The 26,283-nt window shown below is 43.8% G+C and overlaps 1 protein-coding gene across 1 annotated transcript in view; it reads right to left on the minus strand.

The window, feature by feature from the left end:
• The window catches only part of vax2 (ventral anterior homeobox 2), a 37,730-nt gene that overhangs the window by 6,934 nt on the left and 4,513 nt on the right, over positions 1-26,283 (minus strand). The window contains exon 2 of the mRNA XM_088922580.1: positions 23,182-23,369. Coding sequence (XP_088778706.1) covers positions 23,182-23,369 — 188 coding nt within the window. The remainder of the gene's footprint in view (positions 1-23,181; positions 23,370-26,283) is intronic.

Consider the following 26,283-nt stretch of genomic DNA (forward strand, 5'->3'; position numbering starts at 1 on the left):
TTTCCACTAGATCTGGCACTAGAATGAGTCTAATCCGCATTTACAAAACAAAACAATGTCATTCAAGATGGATTCTATATCTGATTTTGAAAAAGACTATAAAATTGTATTGCTGCATTTTGGTAAGTAAGACACAATATCAATTTGGTCATGGTTAAATGGTTAAGTGCTCAATTCACATGTCAGTTCCCTTTAATTCAGGAGCAACATCAAAAACGTCATGTCTCACTGGGACCAGGATTTACAATAAGGCCTGGGTGGCATCTGTGACGTCACTTTGCTGAAAGCATGATATATATATATTACATGATATTGTAACGCTATGGGGTTCAGGTGGGCGCCCTCACCTGCTGCCTGCACAGGTCGGCCCCCCACCGTCGGGGACCCGAACCCGGGCCTCCAGCATCACTCAACAGGGACCCAGCCTGTTGAGCTAAAGAGAGATCTCCCCCCAGCCCAGTGGCTGTGGTCCTGCTAGGGTCCTTACAGGGAATAACACACTCACCAAGGGCCGTAAGCGTTACAATATACACTGTACAGCAAATGTGTACGTATCAGAGTAAACCCTGCAGATCCTCAGCAGATTACAGGGATCTATCATGGATTGCAGGCCGTCCATGACAGCTTTACCATAAGCTTCTTTAATCACACCTGAGAGAAGTTATTTCCACTCTTGAAAGGCCCAGCAATGGTGAAGCTGACTGCTCTCTCAGCAGGGCCTTGACCGGGCCTGTTTCTGCACCGCACACAAACACAACAGATCCGCTCAGACGGAAAGGGGGCCTATGGACATCATCACCTGTCAGTATTACGAGATATGCATGCTCTCCTCTGTGCTTCCTTACTTGATTTTCATTCCCATATCAGCTGCGGAAAACGATTTGTGCTTTGAATGGCGTGTGCACCATGAGTGCACCATTGCTCCCGAGACGGCTTTGAACACTTTCAAACCCCTTCCTCCACTCCGGGCTCTGTGATGGGCAGAGCTGGACGGAGTCGTGTCTGGAAAGTGTTCCGACACAGAACGGTCCTCTCAGGGATGTGGCTTTCAAGATAGCTGTATTCACGCTTGAAAGCACGTCTGCTCAGGGATAAAGGCGCTCAGCTGAGTTTGCAATTGAACACAGTCTTCACAGGCGTGGTGATAACTCCAGAGCAGTGTGCATGTTACAATTCCTGTACTAGGTATATACACAGGTCGTGTCCTTTGCTGTGTAAAGGACAAGATGGAGTATTTGCATTATATAGAGGTGCTACTCAACATAGAGTGAAATTAGACCCGAACTACTGATCGGCATGTTCAGATTATAAGAAATACGACATTGGTTTATAAAATAACAGTAGTAATTGTAATAGAATCATCCCTCTATCCATTTTCTAACTGTTTTCCAATTCAGGGCTATGGGGGAGCTAGGGGCTATCCCGACACACAATGAGCACAAGGCAGGGTACAGCCTGGACAGCACCAGTCCATCACAGAGAGGACACACAGTCACACACAGCAGAGCCAATTCACCTGCAGGATTGTCTTTGAACTGCAGGGGGAAAACCAGAGAACCCAGCACAAACAAGGAGAACATACAAACTCCACACAGAGAGCAGCCCAGGTCTGGAATTGAACCCCAGCGCTGAGTGTCAGCAGCACTAACCAGTGCACCACCATGCCAACAACAGTGATATGTAAATTAATCTTCATCATAATAGCAATTTTCCTTGTAAGCAGTTCGTCATTGGCTCTCAGACTAGTTGTCTAAAACACATTTTCTCTGAGTTTGTCCTGACCACCTGCACAGGGGCATGGGTGAGGGGGTGGGTTCTCACCTGTGGAGCATTCTGGGATTGGAGAACTGGGGATTGTATCTCTATGTTACTGACTCATATTGTTTAATTGTTTTATTAAACTTTTATTATTATTATTTTACAAACCCCCTGGTATAAACCAGTCATCTGTTTACTGACAATGATGACAACAGCAGCAGTAGTAGTGAGCCCTTATCTCCTTGGGGAATAACATCACCCATTAAGAAAATGTGAAAAGCCAAGAAGGCACGTTTACGACTGATTTTTGAGGAGTTAGAACATAAGAAACTTTGGCAGATCATCTGTCTGCAGGAGAAGGAAGTCAGGAGAGATGTCTGGCTGCACAGGGGTGTTTCCAGCTCTTCAGGAAGTGATGTCATGGAGGATTACAAGTTACAGGAAGAGAGCTGAGGGAGACCTTGGCTGCTGTCGTCCCTCCCCGAGTCCTCCTTGAACACTCCAGTCAACACAAAGGGACTAGCGACCAAACCCGAAACCCAACAGGTGAGGTCTCTGGCTTGTTTTCATGCCTGCGATGCACCTGTTTTCACCCTGCACAAACCTGTAACATTTTCTGTGTTTCCAAAACAGGAAAGATGTTGCCACTACACTGTGGCCTTCTCGAGGTTTGTGAAGCAGAAACACACAACGAGACGTGCCTTCTTCCTCCTCCTCAGAATCGTTAAAGAATGTCAACCGCTCTTCCTAAATTATAACAATGATTGAGATTCAGGTGCCATCAGAAAAACAGTCCTGATAAGGACAGAGAAGACTCTACAGAAACACTACAGAAACCTTCTTAATCTTTTTTTATGTGTTTAAGAAGCTCTGCCCGATAAGCAGCATTTGAATCACAAACTAGTGCCAATACATAATAACAAGTAACAGGTTTATTCCATGCTGAAAAGAGAAGAAAGAAAACACAACGTTTCAGCTGTGGATCCTTCTTCAGGCATGAGGTGTCAGGTGTGAGCTCACACCTGAAGAAGGCTCCACGTCCGAAACGTTGTGTTCTCTTTCTTCTTTTTTCAGCATGGAATAAACCTATTACTTGTTCCTTTGCAGCCTACGCATGCGACGCAGCTGAACCTATGCATAATAGTCACCTTGGACAAAGAAGACAAAAAACATTGTTCGTCTGGAGGTGTACTGTATTTGCCTCTTTGACTATTTTGGATCATCTGCAGATTTAACTGGCTTGTGCATCATTCCAGAATCTAAATCATTGATTTAGACCAGAAAACGCAGTGGGCTACAGGCAGGTCTCTGTGGCGCACTGCTGCTTGTACTCCTCAGTCAGCAGTCTCACCCTGCCCGGCTGACATGCTGTTTTCCATTACTTAATCAGCTTTCAATCCATATGCAGACATTATCTTGGATTCCGAAGGTGTTTAATTTGTGAATGAACTTTTTATGAGGGACCTTATCTGATTTTCACTGGAAATATGAATATGTCATGCCATGTTTTAGTACTATCTAATGTCCTTGGTGGTTGTTTGACGAATTCTAGCAATGTTTTGTGACATTTAGTCTTGGTGACTATCATTTACACATGTTCCCCAGTAACAGAAGTCAGATTGATTGGTTTGTGGTTTCTGTGTTCTGTTCTGTCCCTGTTTCATGAACTGGTGTGACTCGTGCAGCCTCCAGCCTGTGGCTACAGCTCCCGTTCTAAGCGAGAGCTGCCGTGCTAGCTGGGGGTCCGTGAATACTGTCCCTCATTTCCTTCTGCAAGGCTGAGAGGACACCGTCAGGCCCTTGGCAGTTATTAGTTCTAAGCTACTCTAGCCTGAGCTGGCCCTCACTTATTGCTTGTGCTGAAATACCCCATACTGACAGAGCTTATTCACTGACAACTTCAACTGCAAAAACCTGCAAGAAATATTCTTTTAAAATGATTTATTTTTCATATTTTCTGATCAATTCCCTATTCACTTCTGTTTTTACAATATACTCATTGTAGGACTGGAAAGGCCTCCAATTTTGGATTATTGAAGTGTCCTTTTATTCTATCTCTCCTGGCCTAATATCAGATTCTCAGCACCTAAATGACTGTAAGGGGAAGGCCAAGTATTTCTAAAGGTTTTATCAATGACAATAAAAATAATAAAAAGACACTCGTCCACAAATGTATTAACACTTTACATGATATACATAAAGGTGTTTAGCTTTTATATTGTGTCGTGGAATTGTATCAAAGACGAGCCAGGAGAGGTGTTCTCACTCACTCAGTAAGGCATTTATTCATATTGCGCAATAGGGAAAGACAGCAACCACCAATCTGTGCCGCAGGTGGGAGCTGATTTCCAAAGTAAAATAGGGAAAGGTCCCTTATTTTATACACTTAGCTGATGCAACACCTCAACTTGTTTCCTTGATTACGGTTGGTTAGTAATACAAAGACGGGCGAGACAGTAATTTTCCATTCCTTATAGATCTTAGCCTTGAAGGACAGAGAAGACAGCTATGTGCAGTTTCGTATCGCCTTTTTGCTGGGGCAGAGATAAACATTATTAAAACATCCCGTGCCCTTGATTTGCTGGGTACAATCACACTTTGTTCTAAGAATCCAGCTGCTTTTACAACACAGCTCTGCCCATAAACGACATTTTTAGGATAAAACACTTTTTTTCAGTAACTTTCCTTTACAATTGCCTTCACAAAAAATCTCTTTAATTATTTTATAAACAGTAAGAAAACTGCATTATGAAATGTACTGTAATTATTGCCAAAAATGGCAGAAAGCCTTGAAGGCAATCTACAAAGAGCTTGTTTACCATCACTGAGGGGCTCCCCTTTTAATAGTACGCCACTGAATAATATATAGAATTTTTTAAATTCATTTAATAGCTAGAAAGCATTTTTAAAATGGTGCCCAAACCTTTTTAAGTGTCTGCCGGGCTGTGACATTTCCACACTGGACAGAATGCACTCAACCTGTCCCTCACAATGGAAAATAATAATTAATTAATTGCTTACATTTATATAGCGTTTTTCTGGACACTCCACTCAAAGCGCTTTACAGGTCATGGGGATCCCCTCCACCACCACCAGTGTGCAGCACCACCTGGATGATGCGACGGCAGCCATAGTGTGCCAGAACGCTCCCCACACACCAGCTCTCAGTGGGGAGGAGAGTAGGGTAATGAAGCCAGTTCAAGATGTTTTCATCACCCTTGACACGAGCCAGAGATGGGGTCAGAGCTCCTCAAATCACAGCACATGGCTTTGATTTACTGCTGAGAGAAAATTAAGGAGCATTCAAACCTCAAAACATTACAACAAGTTTAATTAATGAATTGACGTAGATGGGAACTGTGACTATACATGTGAAAAACTGAAACGTCATGAAATGACATCAACAGTCTAGAGAGTGAGGTCAATTAGCTTCAGGGCAGGCTTGGCAATGTGGTCTTATCTCCAGCACGATACTTTTTGAGAAACCATGAGCCCAGCTCCTGTGGGTTCTGTCTGAGCAGCAGGTGCAGTCAGAGTGGTCTGCCAAGATCACTACAAGTCAAGGTAACACATAGGTTAACCGTCTACAGTCCTGGTCCTGCAAGGGGCGCTGTATCTGCAGGTCACCCAGGTCTCTTTAAAGCAGTAGCACATTGATCCAGTTAAGCCAGACACTGGAAAAGGGCTTAAACCTGTAGCGACACAGCTGGGCATCCAGGACCGGGCTTGGAGACATCTGACATGCACACTTCTCCTCTGGAGGTGACTGGCAAAGACACATGGGTTAGTCATTGTGGGAGACAAATCTGCTACCACACCAGTTGCAAGCAGCACTACAGAATGCTCCGCTCTGTTTTCTCACAAGACTGCGAAGATCATGTTCATGTGTTGGAGCCAGGCTACACACTGCAGGAGGCTGATTATGATCTTCAAAACAACACAATAGGTGTTTTGTTTACAGTGATAACACTGCAGAATATCACTGGTGTCGCCTACTACAACAAGGGGACAGAAACAGCTCAGGTAAACAGAAGTACACTGCAGAGTTCTGCTATTCACCAACCACTCTTCCAGATTTACATACATGATCTAGATCCTAGTGGTCTAGATTTAAATCTCCTAAATTTGCAAGGGACACCAGAACAGATGGGTATCAAACTAGTTTGGAAGCAACAAAGGCTCTATCCATCACATAAGGAAGTTAATACGTTCATTGTAGGACACAGAAGATTGCCAAGGTCTTAATACAAGTATGTAAAATCCCTGCAGCTATTGAACAAGTCAACCCACTGGAGTTCTTCACTATTTACAATGAAACAGGAAGTAGACACAGAAACAAGTAGAAGCACATTTAAAACTGAGACCAGACCTTTCTTTACTCAATGGCTGGAAAAATATGACCATAAAGCATTCTGCAAAACTAAATGTCCTAATGTTGGTAGTGTATGTAGACAGGGTGATGTACAGTAACATTGAAATGTTACATTATGTGTAGGGAGGCGTCATGGTGACACAGTGGTCAGTATTGCTGCCTGACAGCGCTGGGGCCTTGAGTTCTATTCCTGACCTGGGCTGCTGTCTGTGTGGAGTCTGTTTGTTCTCCCCGTGTGTGTGTGTGTGTGTGTGTGTGTGTGCGTCTGTGTCTGTGTGCCGCCCTGCAATGGACTGGTGTACCATCCAGGGTGTGTCCTGCCTTGTGCCCAGTGCTTACAGGGATAGGCTCCAGCGGTTAAAGAAAGGATGGATGGAAAAAGGAACAATATCGCAAGTGTAAAACATAACAATGCTGTCAATTCCTTAATAAAAGGGCCTTAAGGCTCGCAGAAAATGGAGCAACAATGCAGATGCTGTGAGAAAGGAAAAATTGAGAAATCAGGCAGTGCACAGTGTGGACACAGAGCAACAGTGCAGCCACACTGTGCTAGCTTGCCATTTTTACAATGAAAAAGTGCAATAAGCAAATTCCATTGGGCTCAGAATTAAAATGGAGCTGAAGACTGAAAGGTCACGGGTGCTGGATGTCTGGCAGAAGGGAGAGGCTCTAGGGAGAGACCAGAGAAGATCTGCAGGACAAGAGTGGCTTTAGGCAACAGTTAACATTTGGGATTGGATGCATCCAGCAATAGGAAGCCAATTGAGGGACTGGAGTGGAGAAATAGCAGTGGAATTAGACCTAACTAATGTCTTCTCATGAGGTTATTAAAGTAATTTTATAAAAATGGCTTTTAATCAAGGGCTGCGTGATGGGATATTGGTTGCGCTGATGTCTCAAGGGTCTTTGGGGTCAATTTTGAACTTTTGTGTGGAGTTTGCATGTTCTCACTGTGTTCAGGTAGGACGTTCTGGATGCTGGAGAGCCCTGATCTCTTAAATCTCTTAAATCTGCTCTTTTAATAAATATTGAAGTTTAGTGATCAATTTAGCAAGTAATTTATTGAGGAAACTCTGATCCCTGAGTGCCTGAAGGTTGTTGTTTTTTTTCAAACAGCCTGTAACCATAAGCTTCTTGAGCTGTATTATTATAGGAATCATCTGTTTAATCGATCTCAAGTCAACGGTGCCAATTCTTCAGGACATGATGATATACTGTAATGGTGGTGTACTGTATAAGAGCTGTTGGACTGGGACAGTGTGCGCAGGTGCAGCATCTGCCTTGGCTCTTCATAGCAGGGGCTCCCAGTGCTGGCCGGGGTGACCCACACACCCGCTGGTTTCTGCGCCAGCCGAGCCCTCGGTTGACTTAATAATAAGATTCATCTGAACGTTTCTAAACAATGTTGGAGCTCCGAGTGAAATAAAATCCCAAACTTGTGACTTGAAACAATTTGCAGATATTCGTTTGAAGCTATTTCTTAGCTCAAGTAAGGCTCCAGTTGCCTCATGGCGGCGGGAGGGAATGGACACCAGCGGCCGTGTGGGTCACCAGGACCCGGACTGGGAACCGCTGCTCCACACGCTGGGCTCCGGGCGCTCACGCCCTCGCCAGCTTCACGGATAGTGAATTTCCTTTCAATAGCAGAAAGTGTCATATTTTAAAAATATATACTACGCATTAAACAGACAAAACATAAGTTTGTGTATGTTCTTATTTAAAGTGTTTTTGTCCCAGACTTCATTAGGTACATTTCTGCTGAATACTGAAGTTTGGTCATCTGAAAACTTTCCATATTTACACTACTCATTAAGACAGCACATTAAATAATCAGAAAATTTTACCGTACTGCACAAGTCGGGTTTGTGTGCTTAGTAAGCTCTGCAGACCGAAGCATTGTTTTTTTTTCCTTTCTGACTCTTCTGGTTAGTTTTCTCCGAGGACAGTTTAAAACGTCGCCAATCAGATTTACATTTCATTTATTCTGTTGTTGGAACAGACACCACGGTACGGAAAAGACTGTGGGCTACTACAGGGCTGACCGATCCGGGTGTCGATTCATTTGACATCGGTTTCAATTCGCCTGCAGCAGGCGGGACGCTCGCTCTCCTGATTGCCATTAATGACAAGAAGAGAGATCATTAAACATCACAACCCCGTTACTCATGAGGTGCCGCGTTGACGGGCTCAGATGCCTTTCCCCCCAGAGACACTGGTGAGCAGGCTTTTTTTTTCATAGATGCAATTTACCTGTTATTTGCGGACACTCTGAAATCTGAAACAATATATTGTTGAACTGCTTGCGGATATCCGCCCTCTCCCCAGCGCCCTTCTCTTCAGGAGCCTGCTGTGAGCAGGTAGACGGTGCTGCGCCCCGGCCGCTGCTGTAACGCGGCAGGGCGGCGCCTGGTACAGTGTGTCGCTTTACCGACTCGCACTGCGTGTTTAAGGCTGGAGCCGAGAGCCACCTGCTGGGAAGACGGCGCGCCGTGTCCCCGACTCACGGGAGCGGTGATCCCCGCCAGGCGAGCCAAACCCCACCCGCTTAGGATTTGTCTCGCTTTGAAAATAAAATACACCCGCCTAAGCACACCTGTGCTTGTAAACTAATCTCCCAGGTCCCCTGCTATTCGAGAAGTCTTGAACGCAAAATATGCGTTTTGCAAGCGCGAAAGAAATCGAAAATTAAATAAAACTGATTTTCATGGCAGCGGAGTGAGAGATGCAGAACCTCTCACGAATGAGTGCACCGTCGAGGCTTTCTTCTGATAAAACAACAATGCGTCCCACTGCTCGGACCTGAGTTCGCCATGAGACGAGAGATCGTTAGTCTAATCGGGGCAGGTCGAGGGGTGTGTGACCAGCGGGTGGTCAGACCTGGAGGAGCCCAGTCAGAGCTCCTGGATAAACTCAATAACCCAGGTCAGAACACCTGGACGGAAGGGCAGCACAGCTGCTCAAGACACCCCAAACTCTACTTTGACATCTTCACATGACCCTTGAAAAATCCCCCAGGCTGGAAAAAACCTCACCAAGGCAAAAGGGAATTGGAGGTTTCAGGATAAGAAGAATCAAGCTAAATTCCATTATGCACATATACTGTGTGCTGTTCTTTTTTACAATGCATAGCTGAAAAAACAGAAAAATCAATTGACTGTATGTGGGTAAAAAGTCTCTTTATGTAGGGGAGCACTGCATTCTAAAGAGCAGGCACTGACACAGGCCCTAGCCGACCAGAGAGAGGAAGGTGTTTCTGAGTGGAAGTGTTTCCAGGACGTGGTCCTGAAGGCAGCCTGTATGTGGCAGACAGGCTGCTGTGCAAACCGAGAGCACGAGACCGTCACCTAACGGAACATCAGGAGATGAGAGGAGGGTATTGAGGGTAGCAAGGCGCACCCACCTGACACCTCCACATTCTGCAGAAAGAGCATCTGGAAACCGGAGTGTCTGTTACAATCTGGACAGGACATACAAGCTCCACACGGATAGGTGCCCTAGTACAGCATCAACAACCACACCAGAATCATCAGAAGTCCATTTTTATTACTGTGAAACTGTAATGAAATGCAAAAATGTATTATGACTTCCTTGACTTTCTTTCATGTAGATGTCATGCTAATCTTCTGTTGATGAATAATGCTCTCCCGCCCCTCCCCCCATTAAGCCAGTGTTGATCAAGACCTCAACAAATCAGAACAAGTTCAAAGCTTGTGTCTGCATTTCGTATGCGGTTGTGTGCAGTCCGTGCAGGTGAGGGTAGCACGTTATTTAAAGGGACAAGCACATATTCTGAGGACAGGACAGCAGGTACAGGCAAGACCTCCGCTCTGGCCTGAACTACATTCCCCAGAAAGCTGTGGGGCATGTCCCGCTGCCCTCAGTCACCTGACCCATGGAGCTTCCTGTGTGGGAAGCTGAAGGAACCTGGTGGAGCTGAAGGTTAGCATAATGTGACTTCCTGGGTGTCTTGAAGCCAGTAAGCAGCTTAGCAGCCTGGTTAACAAAGGCAGAGAGGGACCTAAACTCAGTTAGCCGAGAGCTCAGAGAGAATATGAGGCTTCTGTTTCGGTTTGGTATTTGTTGTGCTGGAATTATCTCAGTCTCCCATTCTGCACTATGAGTCAAAAGAGCACTAATTTTGCCCCCTGAGGCTAGGTTTGGGTTTGTTTTTATGTGACCCACCAATACAAAGATTAATCGGTGCCACTGACCTTTGATGCTGAACCCCTGCATTATAAAATGCACCAAATAGAAATTAAATATGCTGAAATGCATTATTGTACAAAAGACATGTTGCCATCATGGCTCCTGCTAGAGCAAGGATACCAGCCAGGCACAGGTTCACTGATCACATCCATTGCTTTCAGGTTAAAGGTGTCCGTCCTGTCTACAGCCTCCTCGGGATCTGGGGAACAGGTGATGAAGCGTGAGGAAAGATATACTGACAGCAGGACTGGGGCTCTGGGGCTCTCCCACTCTAAATCAATTTGAAAGGCTCACTTTATTGCACACACACAAGAACAAGCAGGCGGTTAGAGCTCTGGACTTGAAGCTGGGAGGTTGCAGGTTCAATTCTTAGGCGGGGTACAGCTATGGACATCTCTTCAGCATAAGGCACTTCACTCACATTGTTCTACTAAAATGTACAGCTGTATGGGTACAAATGTAACAAACTTTAAATAAATGTGTCATTCAGATTCATGAATAGGCCACTTCTGTAATTGAACACAGGAATTGTGACATGCAGCACGTTTGCAAGTTTTGTATGTGGTGCTGTTCATATAGACCTTATTGCATTTGTTGTTTAGCAAGGTGTTTCAAAGTGCTTTAAGTCTGAGCGAATGTTGAAGCAACAACCATCTATCCATCTACAGGCCAAATGCTTGCACTGACCATGAGGACAAAAGGGCTGTGTCATTTTCAGTGTCTACTGTACATCAGGTAAGATTTCCATATGGGTCCTTCATTTAAAAAGGGCTAAATGCTTAAGGCCACTGGTATGCACAAATGCGAAAGAGAATTTGGTAGCTGATGTTGGCTCTGCTCCATGTTTTAAAACCAGTTCTTTGCCATTTTTAGTTTAAAGGAGTACATTTTTCCACGATTTGTGCAAAGGATATCTTATGCCTCTCTGTGTTTTGAGTTTCTCAGGGACAGAATCATCTTGAAAGATGCTCTTGGCAGCTCTTTCAGAGGTATTAAAATCTTTATAGAGCTCTTGACCATATGTAAGCAAAGCAGCCCGTAACCACGATGCTCCCTCCACCATGCTTCACGGCTGGGATGAGGTTTTGGTGTTGGTGTGCAGTGCTTTTTTTCCTCCAAGCATAGCGTTGCGCGTTTCCGCCAAAGAGTTCAGCTTTTGTCTCATCTGTCCACAGAACATTGTCCCAGAAGCACTGTGGAACATCCAGGTGATCGTTTGCAAACTTGAGATGTGCAGCAATGTTTTTTTTGGAGAGCAGTGGTTTCCTCCGTGGTGTCCTTCCATTAACACCCTTCTTGTTCAGTGTTTTTCTTGTAGTGGACACATGAACAGAGACTTTGGCAAGTCCAAGAGATTTCTGCAGGTCCTTTGCTGTTACCCCATGTTTTTTTCACCCCCTTCAGCATTGCACACTGTGCTCTTGCCCTGATCTCTGCAGGACGCCCACTCCAAGGGAGAGGAGCTGCAGTTCTGAATTTCCTCAGTTTGTAGATAATTTGTCTCACTGTGGACTGATGAACACCCAGGCCTTTAGAAATGCTTTTCTAGCCTTTTCCAGCTTTATGCATCTTAACACTTCTTCTAAGGTACTCTGATATTTCTTTTGATCAGGACATGGTTCACAGGAACAGCTCTTTCTTGAGAAGAGCAGACTCTGTGAGTAACCAACCTTTGTGTGTGTTTTATATAGGGCAGGGCACCTCCAGCCCACACCTCCGATCTCATCTCGTTGATTGGAACAGCTGACTCCTGACTAGCTTTTGGAGAAGCCATTAGCCTAGAGGTTCACATACTTTTTCCACCCTAGACTGTGAATGTTTAAACGATGTGTTCCGTACTGACAAGAAGAAGTACAATTGTTTGTGTGTCATTAGTTTAAGCAGATTGTGTTTGTCTATTTTTATGAGTAATTAATGCAGAAATCCAGTGTTCACAAACTTTTTCTTGCAACTGTATCTGCTCAGCCCTTAGAACGCATAATATTCATGTTAAAAATGGCAGTGATTTGTAACACCAGCTATTAGCGTAACATAATAGTTTGTTTCCAGGATAGAAAAACGTTCTTTATATTCTTTATAGATGGATAAAGCATATGATCACTATAGAAACTAATAGGACACAAAAATGATCAAGTAAAAATATAAATGCAGAATACTAACTTTGTAATATCGATGGGAGCATTGCCTTTATGGTAATCTGAATATATGAAAGTTCATTTCCCCGATTAGACATTTATTTTCAAGTTATTCTAGAGAATAAGTAGCCACGTGTGTCAAAAGGATCTTTTGTAAAATAAGGTCAAAACATAGGACATGACATGACAAAACATTCGGACGGCATAATCTGAAATTGAGCAGATACATAATTTGCTTTACAATTAGTGTCAGAAAAACATGTATTGCCTATTGATTTAAACTGAATATTGTCTTGTACTGCTTTACTTCCATTTGCACACAATTATTTGATTTAATAATGGAGTAGATCTTAATTTTGTACTGTAAATTCTTTTGAATACATATTTTTATAGGAAGCCAAGCTCTTTTTATATGTGAATGTCTCAACGGGTCACAGAATGAACCTCCCAGCTGTTGGCTTCCTTCCACGTGGAAACCAGCCAGCCATCAGACACTGGGTTTGTAGTCTGTAAGTAGCAGGTGGGAGTTTTGATTGAATCTGGGCTCTGTATAGCAGCACATGGCCACAAAATCGCTCTTTACAGTCGTGAGGGGGGGTGACAGATGTTTTGTTTAAAGGTGTTAATTGGTTTGATTTCAACACTGCCTCCAGTCTGCGCTAATGACTGCTGTTTACAATAGCTAAAGCACTAAACAAGGGGTTCACACCTGGCCATTATTTCTAGCAATATTTGAATTTAATATTTTCAGGCACTTAATTACCTATAGATTTTAATCTTCACTTGCCAGATTATTGCTAAACATATTGCTACAGCAATGTCATGGCAATTAACAATGTGTTACTTAGAAAATGTTTGTTCACAGATTTTTGCATTTGATAGTCATTAATTTAACTGAGAAGAGAGATGAGAGCTTTATTTAATTGCTTCTGTATTAGATATTTGAAGCAGGTATTGGTTGGTGTGGGGAGGTGTATCAGTTTGTCAGCTGCAAAGAACAAGTAGAGGTTAATTCTACCCTTAAATGATCAATTTATATTTAAATTATTTTACACTCATATAGCGCTTTTCTGGACACTCCACTCAAAGCGCTTTACAGGTAATGGGGATCCCCTCCACCACCACCAGTGTGCAGCCCCACCTGGATGATGTGCCTGTCCGCTCCCCACACACCAGCTCTCAGTGGGGAGGAGAACAGTTCAGAGATGGGGATTATTAGGAGGCCACGATTGGTAAAGGCCAATGGGAAATTTGGCCAGGATACCACCCCTACTGTTTTTGAAACACACCCTGCGATTTTGAATGATCACAGTCAGGACCTTGGTTTTACATCTCATCCAAAGGGCAGCGCCCTTTTATAGTATAGTGTCCCCATCACTGGGGCACAGGCCACAGGGTGAGCACAACCTATTGGTGCCAGTAACACTACTTCCAGCAGCAGCCTCGGCTTTTCCAGGAGGTCTCCCATCCAGGTACTGACCAGGCTCACACCTGCTGAGCTTCAGCAGGCTGACAGTTGTGAGTTGCAGAGTGATATGGCTGCTGGCCTATTTTGGCTGTATATTTTCTTTGCATTTGTAGGGAAAAGAGGAAGAGTGCAGGAATATGAGGCAAAGGTGTCAGTATTGTTTTCTCCTTTCGTTTTAGTGGGTTACTATACATAAGACCATTCTGCACAACTGAGGACACTGTACTCTCAATATATTTTTGTAGCATAGAAAATGGTGTTATTTTCTAAAATTAAAAAAGAAATGCAAAGAGTATGTAAAATCATTTTTTAAATAAATTCTCATGAAAATTTGATTTCCAACATTCTTTCTTCTGATAAAAAAATCCTTTACCTTGATTTTGCCAATACTTCACTGCCTGTTTTGTGTTTGTGTGACTGTGTGCATATAGTCACTCACAGAGGAAAGAATTTATAAAGTAAAGATTACAAAAGCATAATGAGCGTTTTTTTCTGTAATTCATATTTGTTCCAGTTAGAGCTGTGGATGTGAGAATGAGCAGCTGTTTCGCCACGCCCCCGGAGGGCTCGTCATTCCCTCACGCATTCCAGCAAGGTTCCCCATTAGCCCATTAACCCCAGCCTATTTAAGGCTGCTTCACACTCTCCCCTGTGCTCAGTATTAGGGTTTTTCCTTGCTAGATCTACTTCCATTTTCGCTAATACTTGCTTCTTGGTTTTTGGCTTCCTGGCCCTGGTTTGTTCTCCGACTACGTCTCCTGGTTTTGGTTTTGGTACTTTGGTTCTCGTTCTGTTTTCGACTCTCGGCTTCCTCGCGGCTTACGGCTCCGCTTCGGGTTTTGTACTTTGGCCCGGCTTGTTTCTCTACGGCTTTCGGACCTCGGATTGTTATATCGACTACGCCTCTGGAGATCGTTCTGGTTTTCTGTATAGGGTCCTCACTACTACTGCGTAACAGCTTCATGTTCAATTTCCTTAGTCCTGACAGACGCTTATAAATCACTTAGGCAGTTTTTGTTTATGTAGAAACCATACAAAAAAGAATCGCACACATCACTATGAATTTCATAAGCTTGGCTCCTGACCAAGGACACTGGTACAAACTCTCACTAAAATGTTTGCAGTAATATACAGAACATCTGTGTGATCTGCCTGGAAATGGATTGCACACATTGTCTGCTAACCTAAATGAGCTTCATCATAATGAGGTGCCATGTGCAGAGCAGCTGAACTAATACTTACAGAGCCTAACGGCACTCATGAAATGGAGTGTCTTGAATTGGTGACCAACAAGATATTTGAGTGCTGTATCTTCACAAATAGAAGACATCGGATTCAAAATTTACTCTGACAAAAGTGATGTAACAGTGGATAAAAAGATGGTAAAACAAACTATGGATGTCAGATCTATCAGGAAACACTGAGCTTAAAGAAGCTACTAATGAAGACAACATTTATGGACATCTTGCAGATAATGTGTGAAAGCAATAGGAAAGACGAACTGGGAGTTAGAATACATAAAAGCGTAGAATATTTTATATTAAAAATGTATAACGCACTAGTAAGATCTCGTGTAGAATATTACACAGCTTTGCCTCCATTCCAGCAAAAAAATGCTTTTGAGTCTACAGGGGAACATGATACAAGGATTTACAATCCTCAAATTCACTCACAAAGCCAGCCTAGTAGACCTTTTCAGAACCAACAGTGAAACATCAACAAGAGAGCACAAGAGCAAACTAAGCGGAAGTGCATTTAAAATGAGAGCAGAAGGCACTGCTCTACACAAAGGGCTGTGGGAGTGTGGAACAAGCTACCTAGCCATGTGGTTGAAGGCCATACCTAGCTTCTTTTAAGAAATGGCTGAAACAGATCTTCTCGTCAATCTGCTGCCAGCGCCTAAACAAGTTAGATGGGCTGGACGGTCTCTTCTTGTTCCTAATATTCGCTATGCACGTGTGGAACAATGTGTATGTGTTTATGTCTGAACTCCAGCAGAGATGACACTCGCCCTACATCTAACTAAGCTGGCCATTACAAGAACTCGCACTGTATTTCCAAAGCACAGACATGTCGAGGGTTGGAGCCACTGCTGTAGATGCATTCCGTCTGACATCCACTGAGCATTGTGATGTCATCATGATGGGCCAACATGGGTCCCAGTGTTATCTCTTACCACACCCAGCTCTTTACGTCACATGATTCAACAGCCATCATCCAGACACGTGCTACGGAGCAGCTGAAAGTGCTGCTGAACAACTCGCTGGCAGGGCCTCACAAAACGACGTTGCCCTGCTTCCAGATCCAATACAGCCCAAATTATTAGATGACTGACTTCCAAATCTTCTAGATGGAACCAAAACACACTGGGTTGGCGCAGAGCGAGGCAAACTGTGCCCAAAACTTGCCACATTGCCAACACAGATCACAACGGACCTGTGATGCCCTACACAAATATTCAGTCCCTTCCAATTGAAATGAGGCTGACACACTTTTAAACTTAATATTTCATTCATAACCTGAATGTTCAAACTCAAGACTTCTGAGGGTAAGATAAGATACAGTAAATGTCGGCAAACCCACGAGCTCGGTATTTGGTGGAAGCACCTTTGGCAGCAGTTACAGCCGCAGGTGTTCTGGGCTCGGTCTCTACCAGCCTCGCACGCTGGCTTGGAGCAATGCTTGCCCATTCTTCTTGGCAAATGTGCTCAAGCTCTTTCAAGGTGCGTATGGATCTTCTATAAACAGCAGTCAATACAAAGTCGGCCACTCAAGAACATTCACTGTCTTATTTCTAAGCCACTCCAATGTAGCTTTGGCCTTGTACTTTGGATCGCTGTCCTGCTGGAAGGTGAATTTTCGTGCCACTTTTCATTCCTCAGCAGAGTGGAACAGGTTTTCCTCTAGCCCTTGCCTCTACTTTACTCCACCCATTTTTCCTTTAATTGAAAAAGCTTTTCAGTCCCTGCTGAGGGGAAGCATCCCAGCATCCAAGCTCCAGTCAGCTCCATGCTTGACTGCAGGGATCTTGCTGGGAGGTTTGCTGAGATGGGTCTGCTTGAAACATAGCGCCTGGTATTTAGGCCAAAAAGATCTGACCACAACCCCTTTTCACCACAGTCTGCAGGGTCCCGCCGGTGCTTTGTTGCTGAATAGGCGTGGGACTTGAGATGTTCTCTTTTCAGTTCCATGCACGCCCCTGTGGTGGAGTGACTAGGGTATTGCTGACCCATGGACACTGACATGAACTCTGTAGCTCTTTCAAAGCCCACATTGACCTCCTGCTTCCCCCTTGCTGGCTGCTCAGTTTGGTGGGACAGTCTGATCCACGCTGTGCCTGAGTGCCTTCCACTTCTTAATGATTGACATTACTATGTTAAAAAAGATATTAACGGCCTGTGAAATGATTTTATACCCTTCTCCTGATTTGTGTTTTCATATAACTTTGTCCCTGAGTTGTTTTGAAAGCTCCTTGGTCTTCATATTTGAATCTTTGATCGAAATTCACGATTTGACTGAGAGACCTTACAGAGAATGTTTTGTATGTGAAACATTATAATTGCACACAGAGGCCACTCAACCAATTGTGTGACTTGGCACAGCTAATTATGTGACTCCATAAAGTAATTTTTTTATCTAAATTAATTTTATCACAGCAAAATGTTTGAATCATTATAATCATGACTTCTACCTATTTCTCTCAGACTTACTGTCTTTACTTTTGCTTTGAACATGTGGAGTAGGTTGTGTGTATATAACAAATGAATTGCTACCTCAAAGTGTCATGACTTCATGCCTTAAAGTAACAGAAATGTAAAAACTGTAGAAGGATCTGAAGACAGCTGTACCAGGACATGACAGAGGTGGCCCAATGACAGGAAGTTTGATGTTCAATGTCAAAACTGATCGTTTTCTCATCACAGGTCCTGCGGTTTCTCTACCTTTTTTGACTTCCTGTGTCATCAGTAGGTACTTTTGACCCGGTTCAGGACTGTGCAAGACATGTGAGCAGCCAGCAGGCACTGTGGGCCTATCATTGATGCTAAGTGCCTGATGATGGAAATCAAGGCAGGTTTATGTGGAGAATTTAGGTAGGCTAAACTGAACGAGCCCAGAATGAAATTTAGCAAAGATATAAGTTAGAACACGGGATGAACAGTCAGAATCCAGGTTTAACATGTCATCCAAAGGACAGAATATCCTACAGCACAGCAGCATCCATCACCTTTGTGGGGATTTGGTTTGGACCATCTGCTCCAGAGGGCAGACCTGGATTTCCCATCCCACTGCTGACCCGACCCAGTCTCGCTTACAGTCTGAGATCTGACCAGATCAGGCTACACTCCTGTCCCGTCTGTTGTGGCCAATGCCCTTAGTGACTTGTAGTGGGTAAGGTGAGGTTTTCATCTTGTACACTGTCCTATGCAGACAATGCCTGATTGTTATTGGTGATGCATTCACATGCTTAGCTACCAGGAATAGATTACCAGCCATTAGCATCTCTTAAACTGGAAGTTAACTCCATCAACAGTTGACAGCTGGAAGTTTTATGCTTTGGAAATTCCCCTTTTGCTTCTGCTGGTGTACCTCTGTGACCCAACACAGCAGTACTAGTTTCCAGAAACTTCACATTTAACCTAGAATCTTCTAGGCTTGTAACAATCAAAATGCTGAATGACATTGGGCTTCCTGAACAATAAAGGATGCTTTTCCATAGGGGGTATTGGTGATTCTCAGCCTTGGTCCTGGAAGACTCTTTTGCTTCTGTTTCTTGCTCAAGTTGAGCTCTTAATCACTAAGGTTTGTTGGTCCCTTGAATTGAACCTTACTTGGTCAGATCTTTTCAACCCCTTTTCTACGCACAGCTTTTGGAAAAATACTCTGCTGCAGGTAAGTTTTTGCCAAAACATCTAGCAGACAGAACACTGTCCATTCTCTGCTCAATCTCTTTAGGAGTCACAGTCTTAACAGTCTTATTTATGTCTAAACAACCAATTAATGACGTCAAGACACAGACGGGGATGACAATTGATCAAACATTACTAATTACTTCCATTCCATATAACTGAATGAGAGATGGGGTGAAGCCCAGAAATACTAATTAACTCACCCCATCCAACTTCTTAAGAGCCTTAATAATCATCAAAAGGCCAATTAGCTTCTGTAATTAAGAGATCAGTGGGAATGAAATCCAAGACACACTGAATCTGGGTTTAAGAATCGGTGATCTAGGCCCCTGACTGATCTCTGACAAGTCCAGATCTGGACTCTGAACATAGAGGACTCACTGACCTGGCCAAAAACTGTTGAGAGTCCATGTTATGCCTGCAAGTCTTGCTTTTGTTATCTGTGTTGTGTGACCGTACTCCAAGATATTCATTTGTGCGATTACTCACACATATACTTCAGTAGCTTTTTTTCACAGGCATTTGCAACAGTCAGATAGGATAAATCCTGACTTCTCTTACAATATCCAACACCAGTGTGATTCCTGACCACTCCTCTCTGGAAGAGTCATGTTTTTTTACGAGCTTTTTTCTCTTGGCTTAACATCTCCATTCTAGAAAGCTCACAAACCTCACAGTGAGTTCTATCATATCACCAACGCCAAAGGAATATAAGGGAATACTCTGTACTCTTAATGCAGAGGGAATTCTGCTTTTCATTTAAGTTCATTCTTTGGTGGTTAAAGAATATAGCCTCTTCACTTCGGGTGGTGCACTGGCACTGTGGCTCAGGATCTGCGCCTGTGGCTGGAAGGTTGCCAGTTTAAATCCCACAGCCGGCAGAGGAATCCTACTGCGTTGGGCCCCTGAGCAAGGCCCTTCACCCCAACTGCTCGAGCTCTGAGCCCAAGCTACTCTCCCTCTGTGTGTCTCATGGAGAGCAAGCTGGGGTCTGTGAAAAGACACATTCCTAATACAGGAAATTGTATATGGCCAATAAAGTGATCTTATCTTTGAGATGTGTACAAAATCTTCTAAGAGCCTCAAGCATGTTTGGATTCATCTTAACCATTTGAAATGACCTGACTGTTGCTTCTGGGTGATACAGGGGCCCTGGTCCTTAAGGGACACCTGTAAAGGAGGCTGAAGTGTCTTAACACCAAGTCAATCTGAGTTGATCTCTCTGTCCCACAGGAACAACTATGCAAACGGGAATTTGGTAGAAATTATTTACTAACATGGGGGAAGCAAAGTGCTGGTGAATACTAGCAACATGTAGCTTCATGCTAAATTTTCTTTAGACCGAAAAAATTGGATTCGATTTAAATCATCGGATGAAGCCATCATTATTAATTCTGAGCATGCACGGAGACAGGTAAGCATGACGAATAGCTAAAATTTTATAACCGTCTACAAAGAAGTTTTTGCTGCATCTATGGGCCTAGCAACAAGACTTTTTAGAGTCTCTATATAAGTCCTCAGATGCACACTGCATATAAGCTGATTGAAAATATTGTGATGAGAACAGACCTCGTTACTGAATTAGAGCTAAATGACAGGGAGTGCTGCTCATTTGGTTCCTCAGAGCAAATTGAAGAGAAAAAAACAAAAAAACTCATTCTGCATTTCCTTCAGATTGTGTCCATCCTCCCTGGAGCAGGAATGATGACGCCAGAGCCCAGGACACCTTCATCCTCTCCTGGAGAGCAGAACCAGCTCCTGGAAGAGGCCCTCCTGCCTCCTGTGCAGTGAAGAAACTAGCCTGCAGCCGCGATCCCCTGACAGCCACCAACTCCCTTCCTTCATGCGGGAAATCTAGTCAGCTGAGAGCACCCTCAGTTCTTGTTTGCTGCTGACAAGCAGGATTATTACTTGATAAGACAACTTGAATTAAACAAAACCTGATTACATCTCTGTGTCTCCGCTAATCACAATTTAGGAGAAACGGTGCTCCCTCTTGTACTATTCTGCTCTGGCCTTGCAGTGTTCATGTCTGCGTTGCAAATCTTCGCTCGTTTATTTTTAAGGTATCCAATTTTTTAAGCCTTTCAGATAGACATAGTCTGAGGGACGCAAGCCAGACCATTTTAGTGCCACTGAGGGCCTGTCTGAGCACTTTTAACTACTGTCATTGAAGCTGCAGTGACACAACGGCCCAGGCTTGTTCTCTATTAATGTGCAGCAGCACATGATGGTGAAGGATGACCAGGCCATTCACAGTGTTATCAATACTGAAGGCAAAGGTGCTAAAATGGAAACTTATATTTTAAACTTGTATTTTAAAGGACAGGAAATGCTAGTTACACGTCGGATTACTTTATCAACTTTCAGTGAGCTCCTATAAATTGTGCTGCCATTTAAACTGCTCCCAGCCACCCCGCTGCATTTAGGGTGAGCCCCGCCTCCTTGGCTCCTGATTGGCCACTCCCCGCATGCCCCGCCCCCGACACCCTTATCCTGCTAAGGAACAATAGGTTTATTCCCCGCTGAGAAAGAGAAGAAAGAAAACACGTTTCGGCCGTGGAGCCTTCTTCAGGTGTGAGGTGTGACCCTTATCCTGCTGCCAATCGGCTGCGTGCTTCTCCAGGGTCCCCGCCTGTGGGACGTCGGAGAGAGAGGGTCTCTCACCACAAGGTCCCTTTCCTGACCGCGGCAGCCTCAGCGATTCCAACACGTTTCAAACCAATACTTCCCAATGTGCTAGAAATCCATGCGAGGATTTCTGACAAAACAAACGGAAATCAGAAAGGCCACTAGCAATCCCTTTATAATGACCTGTTAATCCAGTACAGGGTTACAGTAACCCATCAGACAGCTACAACGGAAACAAGAACACAATTAAGTATAAAGATATTTTATACGTTTGAAACATCACAAATAATACATTCCAATGATGAATTTGTGAAAGGATATCAGGAAGGCGCGAGCCGGATCGTTCCCCGGTTGCCCATCCTTCACCCGCGCGGTGCAAAACCCACTTTCACGAACACGCCCCATCCGCCACACGTCCCGTGGACGTTTCTCTGTTTCTCTGTGGCACAAAAGTCACCTGCGTCTGAGCTCGGTCCCTGATTTTAGGAAACCTTGCTCCAGGGCCGCGAGGCAACCTCCACGCGAGGTGTCGGGGATCGCAAGACAGACCCCAGTTCTTTTATTTTCGACTGGTACAGTGGAGCTCGGCCCCCCGTGGGGTCTGCGCAGGAACGGCCCTTGGTCACTCGCCTGGCGGCTACACTCGCGAAAGTGCTGTTTTTCAGACCCCAAAGGAAGAACAAGATCTTTTCCACTGGCCACGGCCCCGCGCCTCCTTGTCCTCACTGTCGCGATTAGTGCGTGTCTGGAAAGGACGCTTAACCTCTGCTCAGCGGGAAATGGACCAGTCAGCTCCCGTCCTGTTCCAAAACCCCTCCTCTGTTCGAGCCGGGAACAATCACCGCACCCTGGACGGGTTCCGACTCTCGTTCGGACTGAGTTTCACGCTTTCCGAAGGCCTGCTTCTCGCTAGTTGGACACACGCAGGCCTGCGTCCATTTTTCCTCTGTATTATTCGCTTGGGTGCGCCGATGAAAACGGTCAGAATAACGGAATACAGCTGAAAGGCAGCATACTTCGTACACATTGTAATTTACAATATCACTGAGTAGGGGAACGACACATGTGGACCAGTGCGCACTACAAAAGATTATACTGAATTAAGATACAAATAAAAAAGATATGAGCTTCTCGCCATAACAATAGTTTGCTAATAACGAGAACAGGTTTATGACAAACTGCTGCTAATCTCAATCTCAAACGTTAGTACGGAACATTTTAAAGTGTTTATTGGTTAAATATTACAGGACAGTAAAGCTGCTTGGCATCTAGTGGACACATTCAGAACTGCTGGAAATAAAAACAGGCGCTATATTTTAACAAGGGAGAGAACATTTTTGTCACTGTCAGTCTTGCAACTTTTTTTGCACTCCTCTACGTTTTTAACTTCAAACCTGCGTGACCCAACTGAGCGCCAGAAAACAGATCTGTGTTCAGGCACAACAAAAAGCCCTGATGCAAATATTTAAATAGATTTATCAGCGTATCATGATTCGTACGCGCTGTCGACGGCTGCGCGTTGGAATCTGTCGGCGTCGGGGAAGATTTAGATATGCTGTTCTCGTACAGCACGTTAATTGTGAATTATTAATGCACATCCGAATAATCTTCAGAAGCGTCTCAGTATACCCCCCTCCCCCCAACACCTTTAAACACAGGGAAAGTACCTGCTGCAGGGGTGTCCCGCACGCAGAGGCGGCCTACCTGCGTCTCCGAGAGGCTGAGGTGCCGGGCCAGCTCCGTGCGCTCGCGGCCCACCACGTACTGGCAGCGCTGGAACTCCAGCTCGAGCCGGTAGAGCTGCTCCGCCGTGAAGGAGGTCCTCGTGCGCTTGGGCCGGTCCAGGTCCAGGCCCCTGGGCAGCACGATCTCGCGGATGGTGCCCTTGGCGTCTGCGCGACACAAAGTCAGAGAGGGCGGCGAGTGCACCGTCACACCCCGCGGGCAGCCACACGCACCCGTGCCAGCATCCACAAAACTGAGCCCCGGGCCCCGTGTCCGTTCGCGCAGGAGGCGTGCGTTACCGGGGAAGTGATTTCAAGAGTCATTCTCAAAATTCATTGGAATTCTAATTTAGTCTCATTCTAGTTGTTGTTGCTTCTGGAGGGGCGTGGTCGCCTAGGCAGTGATCAAATATGATCGTTAACATCATTATTCACAGCTTCCTGTTCACGCCAACAGACATTGTGAAGCTCCTAACGCCAGAAGCATTATTACACACATGTACTATATTTCACAAACTCGAGGACAGAGTCAGTCATTAAAGGTTTCCTTTAAACATTGTTAAAGTCCATTTGACAGTGACCTGTTTCTGGACTAAACGCATCTACACATCTACTGCTACATCTGTTCTCTTTCTTTTTCTTTTTCTTTTTCCCGTTTACAACCACTTTTTGTGCAATATATGCCAGGGACCTGTGCAATACATTTATATATATATATCTATAGTTACATCTATATTTATATTCATACGTGTGATATGAGTGTGATACGATTTTCTGTGCACTGTTCTGTTCTAGTTTGTTCTTGTGCGTCCGGACTGTGAGTAACTCTTGTATTGTATTGTATGTATTGTACTATTATTATATAATTCGTTACACTGTGGCTGTGTTGTGTGTGTTAAGCTGCTGTTGCACTGCAATTTCCCTCACGGGATCAATAAAGTATCTATCTATCTTGTTGGGGGTGATGGACAATACGGGGTTTAACTAACTCGCGTATAAATGCAGTCTCGCTAAATCGAAAAACGTTAAGACACTTGTGTTCGCGCAGGAACAAACGCTCGCTCAACTCTTTTCGGCTATGGGAGCGTGTTTATGCGCGTTGGTGTTCGAGAATGGCCATAAAATGATGATAAGAAAAACAATGCTTTTATCAGTATTGTTTAAGACAATAGATAACAACAATATTGAAATCAGTATCAGTACCGTTTTTGTGCAACATATACCAGGGACCTGTGCAATACATTTATATTTATATTTGTATTTATATTTATATTTATATTTTTATTGTGCAATACGACTTTTTTTGTGCACTGTTCTGTTCAGGTTTGTTCTTTGTGTGTTCTGGACTGTGAGTAACTCTTCTTAGTGCACTTCTCACTGTACTGGTTGTATTGTGAGTATTGTATTGTTGTATTATTGTATCATTCGTTACACTGTTGCTGTGTTGACTGTGCTAAGCTGCTGATGCACTGCAATTTCCCTCACGGGATCAATAAAGTATCTATCACATTGAAATAGTACTTTTAGCATTTTTAGCACTTACTTATAGTGTTAGAATAAATAGATCTATTCATTTGAAAAAATATTATTAATATTTGCCTGTCTCAATTTCTGCATATAAGTCCACAACCAGGAAAGCGAAAATTCAGGAGCTGTCTGAAATTTTAATCATCCAAAGAACAGGGCGCTAATCTTACTACCTCTCTGTGCAGTTCAACAGTTAACCCGTTTTAAAGGTTGAAACAGCAATGATATAAAAATCCAAATCTGACAGATAAGTAAACTGTTTAATAAACTAAATTTTCTTAATAAAACTTAAAATTCGAAGTCACGTTATAATAACCTTTATAACAAAAATTGTTAGTATTTCTATTATTATCTTTTTTAAGACACGCAAACGCGCCTAGTAAATTGTATTATACGTTACTGGGTAAAATGCCGACATTAATTATTTTTTTCTTGTTAACGGTTAGAAAAAAATATCGTTTTAGCGTTCTACCATTCGTCGTGGAAATGTAACATCTCGTTTTAGTTAATGGTAGAATCCGTAGGAAAAATATTTTACGATCGTTTTAAAAGTCCAACATCCAAACAATGTTTTCATTGTCCCATGGGTAATAGCAAATTTAAGCTTCAAAATACACATACATAAATATATACGGTTTTTTTTTCTCGTATGTTATCAAGATTGTTTCAACAGATGACAAAGGTGGGTTTCTCGTTTGTATTTGTTTGACTTTGACTTTTTGAACGTAAGGTTAGTGACGGTGTAGAGTAACTTGCGTTGCTGTTCTCAACACGTTCTTTTTATTATCTCATTCGAAACTAAAACTCAAAAATAAACCCCAACGGGCTGAATAATTCAATGCAAACATTCGCATTCAAAAGTGAACAATTAATTGTGTAGCAAAATCACCACATTCCGAGAAAAACAAGTTTCGGTAATGCAGTGCGAAAAAATAAATGTTAGAAACACTGTGCTGTAAATGTTTAAAGTTTTATTTAACAAAAACGATAATATTCGGTTTGTTATATAATTATTAATAATAATAGTAATAATATCTTCGCTGGAACCAGCTAGAAAGCCAGCTAGAGATAACTCGGCTCTTTTCATACTTTCAGCACCTTGATGTGTAATCTTTCTAGCGAACAGTCAAAACAATTTATTGCCCGTTTTATCCCTTACCTCGGATTTATCAAACCTGTTATTAGCACAGTGAAAAGCAGGTAGGGAGACAGTAAAGACACATGAATACAAATGGGCGGGCCCCCTTCTTTTCCGAGGTGGAAGAGAAAACACGGGTTTTGTCTGTCGGGGCTGCGCTGGTGAGATTATTCCAGGACACCTGCCCGCCACAGAATGAGCCGTTCATGCAAACTGGACTTTGCGTAAAGGTGTGAAGGTGTCTTTATGTGGACGCTTAACCGCGCGCCGGCGTCCCCCGCCTCAGGACAGAGAGGGGCTCGGCTCGCCTTGCGTGACACCGCGGCGGAAGGAGAGCATCCCTGGCGTTTTCAAAGGACTGTCCCACATTTCACATCCGTGGACACAAGCACCCAATCAGCGCCCTCCTAATAAGAA

Source organism: Atractosteus spatula, chromosome 1, assembly GCF_055471065.1.
Source record: "Atractosteus spatula isolate fAtrSpa1 chromosome 1, fAtrSpa1.hap1, whole genome shotgun sequence".
Lineage (NCBI taxonomy): Eukaryota > Metazoa > Chordata > Actinopteri > Semionotiformes > Lepisosteidae > Atractosteus > Atractosteus spatula.